The sequence below is a fragment of the Perna viridis genome, chromosome 13, assembly GCF_037379345.1.
Source record: "Perna viridis isolate PV_CMFRI_1.1 ecotype Kerala chromosome 13, ASM3737934v1, whole genome shotgun sequence".
NCBI lineage: Eukaryota > Metazoa > Mollusca > Bivalvia > Mytilida > Mytilidae > Perna > Perna viridis.
Window position 1 is genome coordinate 25,010,983 of NC_142457.1, and position 11,674 is coordinate 25,022,656.

Genomic DNA, 11,674 nt, shown 5'->3' on the forward strand with positions numbered 1-11,674 from the left:
GTCTCCTCTTTCCTTACTTGGGTGACATGCACAGACTTATAATACAGACAACAGGTCTAAATAAACGGGGTGTGAAGGGGCGAACACTAATTTCATTTGTTTTTAATAATTTTTATTACATATTCTGTAATGGAACAGATTTCCCTTTCCACTAATGTCTTGTTAAAGCAAAGATTCAAATATTTCTTCCCCCAAAGTCTCTCAGAGTCCTTAGGCTTAGTGACCCAGACCTATAATAAAAATTTTCACCTAGTTTACCTTTTCCCAAGGTTAAACGTCTGGGCTAGTAGACCTTAAGACCTTTGTTATGTACCACTACATATATGTATATTGTTTTTTTAGTTTCACACCACCACAATGCATGTGATCAGTAAGGGATAAGTATTTGCTCATTTCTCCCTCTATATTAAGTCATATCATCTCTGAAATGCTTAATTAATATAAGGTTTTAACGGAGATTGGATTATATTTTGATTCAGGAAGCGATAACAAGAAGAAGAAATCCTTAAACTCTGCCAAATATTCTGGCGTTCAGTAACTTCAGAGCTGACTCGTGATTCCATGAAAATATTAACATTCAATGAATTGGAATAGCTAGAGATGCGAATTTTAGTTGACAAGTTTTATTTTTGTCTCTGTTTTACTCTATTTACAAACATTTCAAGTTCAAGAAATCTTACGATTTGTCCTCCATGATCTGTCAGGTGCTTGAATGTTACGACGAATCTAATTGGTCGGATAATATTGGGTTGGCGAATGAAAAGTTTGCTTGTAACGAAAAATCCCTTATCGATCGGGGGTCTAAATGAGTAACTGATGAATCATGAGGCTACTAAGGGGTGGTAAAATTTGAAACGGTATATTGTTGATTAAAAAATAACAGCCTGATGATATGTAAAGAAATGGGTAGATCTAAACTATTATATAGATATCATTTGGTAGATAATATCCTGAGATATACCTGCAATATTGATGATTATTTTCGTAAGATAAAGTCCCTGTTTATTCTTAGAAAGATAAATCTGTAATTAAGTACAGGTATATGCTAGAAAGCATGATTTTTCCTGGTATCTGAAATCTATTTTCCATGTTAGAAAATATGAATTTTCCTGGTATTTGTAGTATATATTTTCCATGTTAATCTAATAACATTGCCGTTGTCGAGAGAGTAATCAAGGGAACCAAGGTTATAGCGGTAATCAAAAGAATGTAATCCTGGGACAAAGACCAGACATGGGAAAGAGACATACACAACAAAGAACATAAAGTCACTAAAATCATACATACAAAGTAACAAAAGTAAATGAGCAACTCGGACTCCACTAAAACTGACAGCATGGACCAGGTGCACTGGTAGGGTAAGCCTCCTCTGCTTTTCTAGAAACACCCGCCGAGTTACTCATAAACAGTCAAGTCCGGGTTAGACAAACGAGGAAAGGAAAACTATGACCCGTTGAATAAATCAATTTTCGAGCAGTCTTTTCAGTGAAATGTAAGAAAGGTGTGCACACTCAAAGGAAGTTTAAATTAAAGAATTAAATACATTTCATTATATACTATATATGCACATATCTTTGTCGAACTACTATACACGTATATTATATTTTTTTTATCTGCGCCATGAAAACTGATTTGCTCAACGTGTCATAGTTTTCATCTCCTCTTTCGTCTACCCTGGACTTGACTTTTTATGAGCAACTCGGTGGGTGTTTCTAGAAAAGCAAAGGACGCTTACCCTACCGGTGTACCTGGTCCATGCTCCCAGTCCGAGTTGCTCATTTGCTTTTGTTATTTTGTATGTACGTATGATTTTAGTTCCGTTATGTTCTTTGTTTTGTGTATGTCTGTTTTCCATGTCTGGTCTTTGTCCCTAAATTACAATATTTTGATTACCGCTCTAACATTGGTTCCCTTGATTACTCTTTCATATGATATCTCGTAAGGACACAGGAGATTGTCAATACTATCCTTAAAAATACTCCCTGCCCTTGGTAAATATAATCTTAGAATAATAAATTTTGTTTTATGCGACCAAATTTTTAAAATGACACTCTGAGATACATGTACCGGCGCAAACAGAATTTGTCGATTTAGGACCCGCCCCAATATATTTTTTTTCTAATTATGATATAGAACCAGAGAAGTAGCAAAATATACAACAAATCAAACTTAATCAAAAGCGTATGCGCAAACCAAACATATTAAGTACCATAGCAGACAAAATCAAAATCGGAAAAGATCCGATATAATAGGATACATTATTGTACTTTTCCAAAACGGGAATTCGAAGGGTTATAGATACGCAGACCAAATCAACAAATAGCCACGTCATACACTAAGCACATAATACCGTACAGTACGCTAAAAAACATAAAATTTGGAGAAATTGTCCTGCCTAATCAGCACTATCGTTAACAGCTGATTTGTTTTGAAGCACTAACTTTAAATTAACGCAGAGGCAGATTCACGATTATTTCAGATATGGGATGCATTTGGAAAATGCGATATAAGCGAAGCAATGAGAAAAAACTGAGGAAAGGTAGTGAAAATGAAGAATTAATACAATTTCAATTTTCTAAATTAAGAACTATCTAAGGCCCAGTTGAATCAAATTATGTCCTAGCCATGCTTATTCCTATGAAAGTTACCATAAAAGCTTATTCAGAATTGAAAATTGACGACCCACGGCTGCACTTAAACCAAGTACCCTCCAGTGTATGAAATTATGGAATAGAAGGTATACATCGCGAGTATATAATAATGCCAAGTATATTACAAACTGAATTGTCAGCCCAATCTGCGGAAAGCTCAGTAAAGCTTGCACTTTTAAGCATCATTTCTTTAAAATCAATACAAAATTTTGACCTATCATAGTAAGGTAAGTAAGTCATGTGATTACATGCGATAAATTAAATATATTTCGCTCAGACTGTCCGTCTGTCTGTACGCATATTTTAAAATGGCTGAAAATTAATCCGTGACTTTATATATTAGTAAATTAACAGTAAGTTAAGAGTTTCGACTATTCTTGCTGGAAACTCCCAAGTGCGAAAATACCTTTAGTTTCAATCATGACCTGGAAGTACAAGTGAAAACGCTTCTACAAAATCATGTCCAAATAAGGTCTAGCAATTTTCGAAAATTATATTATTTTACTTGTCAATATTCAAACATTTTCAATCGTTCATGAAGTCATATAGAAATAAAAAAAATACAAAAACATCTAGCTGCTTTTAAAGAAAGAAAAAATCACACCAATTTAAGGAATAAAGAATAAAGCTTTAAGTTTCAGAGTGAAGGAGAATATGTAAAGGGGTGTCTGGAATATTAAAAAAAGCATTACGCCATAAATTTCTTTCGGTAACAAAATTTTGTGATTTAAAATAAAATTGTTCGTCTATACACTGCCCTCCAACCATGAATATTTAATCTACAATGTGAAACAACTTACCCTATTTATTCGTCCACCATCTACGATGCACATTTTCACCTTTGTTTCTGGTTTATAGGGTTACTCAATGGTTACAAAATTGCACCAATGGTTTTCATATCATTTATAAAATTTGTTCGTATTCCTGAAAAATAAAACGTAAAACGTACCGATTTTTACCTCCAAAAATGACATTTTCAGTTTATACTTAGTATAAAAAAGTGGATCTTATTTTAAAGTAACGCTATCTGAATTAAAGCCTAAGACATTACATCCACTGTACACGGAATGCAAATAAAAACTATATAAAACTTATTAACTTTAACAATAAAGTAACAGTAAATATATACAGGTTTCCAAACATTCATCAAGAAACATGCATGCACGTGTAATGAAAATACAAAACCAGAAAATACAGCGACAATTAAAAAAAATATTCGATTTCAGCCATCTATATACATGTGGTTTTGTCTCTGTGTAAAGTCGGGAATCAAGGGGAATAATTCAACAAGTTAGCTGAGCAATTTTCAAGGCTTTGATGGCTAATACAACCTAATGCAACATAAAAAGCATTTTTATTTTCTTTAGAAATATATCCACCACAAATGAGCTGAAATAGAAATTCAACATGAGATGTAGTGTATACGGGAATAATGACAATGCTTTAAAGACTAATCTGGGAACAAATAATAAAAGTTAAAATCAAAGTTATACGAATGTCATGAAAATGAGCTAAACAGACAAATTGAACCGCGGCAGAGGTTAACTTACACGCGCGTCTTCTGTATTTCTGTACCATACAAATATACATTTCACTTGATGTCGAGACAAATTGTGATCTTGATGAAAAATTAAGTTGCAACCGATTTACTATCAACTTGATCGAACAGAACTGTCTGATATTCGGAGAAAGAAAATTAGCAGTGCAACGAGAATTTAGAACGCCTATGGAAAAAAAGGTTTAACAAATAGATAATCAGAAGCTTTTAACACCAGTTGTATAAATAATCTTACACAGAATAACAGACATCAAAATTATAAGTATATTCAGAAAAGAATTTTTAAAACAGATGGCCGGTCTTAAAACTATCATTTAGTCACACTGCACTTATCTTAAAGTAAAAAGGTTATTGTCTTTGACCCTCTTTTCGTCTAATACAACGTCAAACAATGGAGGTAATGATGACAATCAATATCTTGAAGTTACCTACGAAGGATTTAAAACAGTTTTAAGTTGTACGACCGAAATCATGAACTGTCGTTTGTCCCGCGATATAACATGAGCAACTCGACGAATAGAGGACTTGTACTAAACCAGCGCCATTTTTTTTTATTGAGTCCGGATACCTATTACCTATAGTTTTTTGTGTGTTTTTCGTTTTGGTGTCTGCATGTTGTTAGTTGTTTCGTTCTCGAATTTTACAATTTTGTCTATAGGTTCCTTTGAAAGGGTATAATTTTTGACTTCACATTAAACCTGGTTCATCTGGCTTGCACACTGAAGGGACTTGGTCTCTCACTTCTGACTGCACAGAAATGAAAAATAACACTAGATATTTTTCCTCCTAACTTAGTGCCTAGCACCGTTCAATTTATGTTAGGTCAGAGGTCAGAAACAATTTGCTTTAACACTGAATCCAAAGTAGCCAATAACATATGTAACCTTCTACACCGAACCACAAACAGACTGGGAACCTGTCTTCATCAGAGATACCAGATTCAATGCAAATAATACCCGTGTAAAACGACCATATGCCGTAACAAAACTATACCTTCAGTCTTATAGATTTACGGTTTATGGATTTTTCACTGTATTAGTAAATCTATGGGCGACAAGAAACCAATCTTGCAACCATTGTTTTCATAAAAAAAAAAACAAAAAAAAAAAACAATCAAAACAATTAAAAACAAAAAAAATAAACAAGAACAACAAAAACAAACCAAAAACAACAAAATTAAAAAAAAACAAAAAAACAAGCAAGTAAACGATAGAACTTGTCAGTGGCGACCATTTTGAAGATGAGGATCGTCCTTAACGGAATATAAAACGAATGAATTGCCAAAAGACAAACAAAAATGGCACAGACACAGACAAAACTAAACACAAAGCAACAAACATAAAGAAAAGGAGATGGTGATCCAACCCCTGACCCCCCCCCCCCCCCATGAACAATCCTATATATTCCCTAACATAAAGGGATTTATGTTTTCGGTCAGGACAGCGTTGCAATTTTAATTTTGTTTAGGTTATCGAGCGTTTTTTTTTTTTTTTTTTGTGGTTTGATTTGGTTGTTTTTCTGACGCAGTCGGTATAGTTTCGCTTTTTATCCTTTGACATTAAAGACGCTCTTCCATGCAAACGCAAGTCACCTGACCTAAATTCTGTTTCTCGATTGGCCACATACTCTTAACTTAAGTGGCGTTCGAAAAACTGTATCGGAAATTCAAATTGCGTGCCATGTGTAATTTCCTGAATGAAATGTAGAAAATTATAAGTAAAAAGAACAAATTTTACTGCGTCGGCTATCTTTTTAAAAAAAAAAAAAGTAATTGTTTTTTCTTTCTTATCTTAAAACCAAATTAAGTTAATGATACAAAGCGGGAAACTGCTTTTATATACATGTCATGCAAGGCATTATCAATCAAACGGGTTTAAATTGATTAATTATTATAAAATAGTTCGGCTTAAGTAAATGAACAATTCTAAAGCGTAGATGGATTGTTTCGCAATGTATGCCGTATAAATTATTACACTATATAGCCATATTTAACAGTCAAGTCAGCTAACTTTAATGTGGTTCGCGAAAACTCATTATGCAACTGGCTTAAATCATATTCGTGAAAAACGAATTCGGTCACTTGTAAATGCTTCCTCTGTTTCTATGCTGTCACATTACAAAAAAATATTTGAAAGTTATTTCTAGATCAATTTTCATAATTTTTTCACAAATGATAAAAGACGTATCTGAAATTTTGCCATTAACTTTGAGAAATACTTTATCATTAAGGCACCAACTATTTTTATACAGAGGGGGTCTAGAGATTTTCTGAAAAAAAAAGTTATTCCAATTAAATTTGAGCGATTTTTTTTTCTCAGCCGTGGATAGAAAAAATATTATGATTCAATATTCTTCCCATTACTTAACCCCTCGAGACGAAAATGGTCTGTACCTAAAACTGAAGGAATATTGGCACCTTAATCACCAAGACAAATGATGACGTAACTATTTTCAACTGAATTTTTGACACTGATTTTTTTTCTGTAAGAAATTTTCTGGCAATTCTGAAAAAAAGACACTGTAGAACCACATCTAACTTATAAAGTTTAATTTTGACATTTTTCTCTTTAATGGTAAAATTTCGTCAAAAAGCAGTTGAAAATATTATTTTACATAGAAAGTAATGGGAAATTTAAGAGTGGCACGTCTCTGTAATTTCGAATAAAGAAAATTAAATAATTTAAAAAAAAAATAATGTTTTGCGTCAAATCAAACACTATTTGCTCATTGAAAATACTTATTCCTAATTTAATCTGTAAGATGACCGAAAACAAAATTCTCCCTACATTTGGTGTAATCTTACTTCAGTAGTTTCAGCACGTTCATACGTGTATTTCTAGCTGTGCTGAAGCCCAGAAAGCTGTAATATCAAATTCTAATAGGACGTGCTTCAAAGCTCTTTAGACCTTAGTCATGGTACAAAAGTGATAAACACATGACCAACATTTCGTGCAACACATGGGCTGCATCTATTAAAAACTATGAACAAACTAGTCCTATTAGAATCGAAATAAATCACGGAAACTCCATTTTATCATTGTTTTACCAAGGGCTGGATATTAATGTCGCACCGAATTTGATTTATGTTTTACAAAAAGTTCATAAAACAAAGAGATTTTTAGGCAAATTTCTCCTGATAATTGTTCATAAAATGATTTTCACATGTACTCACTTTCATTTGAGAAATATGCACGAATTTCACATGAAATTATCATGAAAACATATCACATGTAATCCCTTAACAAGCGTACATGACATGTGCAAGGTACCATTCAAAAGTGCAAATATAATTGTGTGGAGCTGTCTTAAACATTTAGTTAAAAAATTGCGAAATATGCAAACATTGTTAGTTGAATGAAACTTTTTTCTATTCTTTCAATTTTAGGCCTGAAATTTTGTCTTTTATGCAAACAATCGAAGTCGTCTGGAAATATCAAATATTAACACAGCTTTTGTAAAGTGTAATAGATTTTTATGTAAATATATTATCTTTTTGTGCAAGAAAATCAAATATTTTCGGATCTGTAAAATATTCTGAAGTAATACAATTGGGGTAGTGTCGTAGTTTCAGCGCAATAAGGGCTATAATTGATAAAATAGACTGTAATATGCAGTGTTCGTTTAACAAATGAGAAGGTGCAGCAATATATTATTTATGATTCTTTAGCCTGACATAATTTTGAAATCTAACATTTGGAATAAATTTAATGTAATGAAACTTTGGTTCTGTGTTTTGGGTCTATATAATTCAAAATATTTCATATTTTATTTTACTCATTTTTAAATTAATCTAGCTTTTAGGAGAAAAAAATCAGCCTTTATTTATCATATATATCAAATTTTGCAATATTACAAATTTCAATGCTTCATTCTCTGTGTTACACATGGTAGAACCCCTCACTGTGATGGATTCGGTTTCCTATTTCGATAGCTTTGGTTTCGAGTACTTCTTGTATAACTAAATTTTTGGACCATGTTCTTTCTATATATATTTGAAACTAATGCTGCTGATTAAACTGTCAGCATTTTATCAAAGATATATATAGCTTTATGTCAAGAGGGTAACTTGTCAGGGGTGAACCCAGAGATTTTGAAAATGGGTTTCAGAGAGGTTCCAGAAAAAGGGTGGTTCTCGGCTATTACTTTCTCATTTTTGCCAAAATTCTGGACGATATCAACAAAATTTCCCAACAAAAGAGAAGTTCGACCACCGGAATCCCCTGAATCCGCCACTGCTCGATATTCCCAACGATTATAGCCCCTCGAAAATTTTATCTCCAAATTCGTACACGTAAACAACAACATAAGAAAATTTCATACCTGAAAATGGAATCTCCTATAATTCAGTAGAAAAAATCTTTTTGATATAATGAATGTTCGGACAGCTGATTCAAGGTGCTGAATGTAAGAGAGGTTAACCTCGATGTTGATAATTTAGATATTAGATTTGAATTGTGATAAGAAATCTAAAATCGATATCCTGAAGGTTACTCTCCTTTTTGCAGGTCGAACTAGTTTCATTTTTTATAGTATTTTTTTATTTTCCTGGTATTGATAAATTTCCTAAAAATGCTTAGTTTTTTCACTTTCCCAAACAAATAGAGATATACACAGCTGTTTCCGTGGTAGTTACAAGTCATTGTGTGCTTTACATATGTTTTACATTGTGGTTTATTCACTGAAATAATAGAAGCCTGACCCATCTTGTACTAACCAAAACACAAAAACCCGTTAAAAACGACCCATACTCCCATAAACTACTATAAACGGTGGGACCCCTACACCCGTATTCTTTATCATACCCAAACCAATCGCGTCGTCAATATGTTCCAGTAACTATAAATCCAATTGTCCGTGTTATGGCTAAACAGACAAATCCGTACAAAAAATAGAATAAATGTTTATGGTCCTACCTTGAATATTAGATACAGCCTTTGTTCAAGAGCGATAGTGGCACAATGTTATTTTGATGGTCCTCAAAACATGTACATTTCGCAACGCATGGTCGGTATCACGTACGAATTATAGACCAGTTTACACGGAAAGTTTAACGATATGTAAATTTCAACTATTGGACTCGAATGTTTACATTTGACTTTTTTAAACAGTAAGCGTAGATTAAAACCGCAAGTAATTTTTGGGTCCGCATCAACTTAAAGACGCCAACTTTTAATTCCCTCCTTTGCTTTGGAAAAGGCGACTTGAATGCACGTACAGAACGTGCATCTGGGAGTTTGGTGTCTCAATATGGAACGATGGAATTATGTAAAGGACGGACCATAGACAAATAATTGCATATGGAGATTGTTAGTTAAATGGGGATCGGGAAAAGGAAGGTATAATTTCCCCTTCTCCTCCCTTGAAAAGCATATATCATATATTCTTCTTGTAAATGTTTTCTCCAAATCATTTGGTTCTCACTATCCACTTATTTATTTTTCTTTGTAAAAGGGGGAAGTGGGCTTGCTCCCCAACATTTTAAACATTACAAAATTAGAATTTTTTACCGATGTATTTACGAAGTTTATTTACGCAGTATACTTAAAAAATTCGTACTACATGGTTCAATAAAAGAAAAGTGGTCATTTATTACCCGATATGAGCGGTGGTTTTCACATATTTAAAACTTATATCAATGTTGTTGCTGTACATTTCAAGTGCTTTGAATACGTATTCCCATCTTTTTATCGTATGTTTCGGTACGGGTAGATCTACCGAAGTAGTAAATTGAGTTAAGGAGGCAGACCTAGGGTAAGGGTCATAACTCTTAAAAATCATTGGAACGTTTGTATTCAGCATTTTACATCAATATTATGTAAGCATCTATTTAACTTGGATTGACTTTATTCTGCTTCAAAAGAAAGCTTTAGGGGCTTTGGTGGAATTGAATATGATACAAACATATTACTGATTTCAAGTTATATTCGTTACCATAGGTCTACCTCCTTAAGGTGACGCAAAATGAGGGACTCGTAACTCTTCTAATTGTATGGTTGGTCTGTCTGAGTGCAATCGCACTAGGATAAGAAGCGTATCTAAAATAACATATAGTTTGCCATTAAAAAGGGGGATGCTACCCTGGTATATTTTTCGTTTCGTAAGTCGTGACCTACTTTGAAAGTATAAAAAAAAGAATATATTACAGGACCATCAGAAAGTGCAGTGTTACTAAGGCAACGTGTTTGAATAACTAATGATTCATTATTTTGAGAAAATAGGGGGATATTGATTGTGGATTTAACAACTTATCAAGTGGATCACTTTAAGTAAAGTACACAATAAACTTATCCCAGTGGTAACCTTTATCCCTATGATCGATGTTTTGAACAACAACTAAATCCGAGTTTAGTCTTGACAAGGCACGGTGCACCACGAGGTCAAAATGTAATGGCTTCCGGCCAAACACAAAATAGGCTCGAAGTCTGTTGACAAACAGAGTAGGAACAGGATGCCAAAAATGCCATTGTCCACTTTTAAAGCATTATTATTTAACAAGTGCCGACGGTATCCGTTTACTGTATTGCGATTATTTATTTCCTTCACGTAATAGTTTGTTTTGTTGTCTATTAGAAATGCCCGCGGTTGCGTTTTTTTTTCAATTTCCTCTTGCTTGATATTTAGGTTTCTCACTTCTTTCTGTGTTGCAGGGGCGGATGCAGGATTTGTGTTTGGTGGGGGGGGGGGTCGTTAATTGAATTAAATGCCGTTCAAAGCAATGCAAAAAGTATTATGGTGTGAAAATTGTGGTGAATTTTTTTTTCTTACCGATTTAGAGGGGGGCGTACGCCCGGTACTCCAGTCCTTGGATCCGCGCCTGTGTTGTATAGTTAATATATTGCTATATTTTTTGTTTGTTCGCCGCTATGCCAATGACAGATCCCAAGTTGTCCAACAGAGATTTATAATACAGTGAAACCTGTCTAAACCGAACCCTGAATAATCCGAAAACTTGTTTAAACCATGCACTTTTAAAAGTCATTTGATAACAGTGTCAATGTATTTTGACACTCGGTAAACCGAAAACCTGTCTAAACTGAACTAATTCAAAAGTCCAAAATTGGCTCGGTTTGGACAGATTTCACTGTATATTTTTATACAAAGAAATGTGAATATAGCCAAATTCATTCGTAATTTTATATAAAATACTGATTATACGAACAATATTTTCAAATGAATTCCACTGTGACCCACGGGACAATTTTCCTCTGACTAACATGAGCATCACTCTCATGAATTTAATTACCCGATGATGATGATGATGATGATGATGATGATGATTATTATTATTATTATTATTATTATCTGGCTTGTAAATCATATGAGGCGTGAGGCAGGTGTACCTGTAAGAGAACGATGTTGAATTTATTGATATTCTCATGCATTTTACAGTTTAACATAAACTAGAACTTTTTCTTCATTATTTGACAAAATTTTAAGATGTGAGCTACATGTGTAACTTGAATCG

At 33.4% G+C, this 11,674-nt stretch overlaps 1 protein-coding gene across 3 annotated transcripts in view; it reads right to left on the reverse strand.

The window, feature by feature from the left end:
• LOC148600077 (trafficking kinesin-binding protein 1-like) overlaps positions 1-9,265 on the reverse strand; it is a 70,135-nt gene extending 60,870 nt beyond the window's left edge. Inside the window, exons 1-2 of one of the 3 annotated variants that reach the window (XM_088559405.1) lie at positions 9,123-9,265; positions 3,452-3,575 (exon numbers count right to left, since the gene is read on the reverse strand). In XM_088559405.1, the coding sequence (XP_088415531.1) occupies positions 3,452-3,484 (33 nt within the window). In that variant the 5' untranslated portion in view covers positions 3,485-3,575; positions 9,123-9,265. Of the gene's footprint in view, positions 1-3,451; positions 3,774-9,122 lie in introns of those variants that run through there. The other 2 variants (XM_088559403.1, XM_088559404.1) reach the window with 2 other exon arrangements.
• Positions 9,266-11,674: the final 2,409 nt, after the last annotated feature.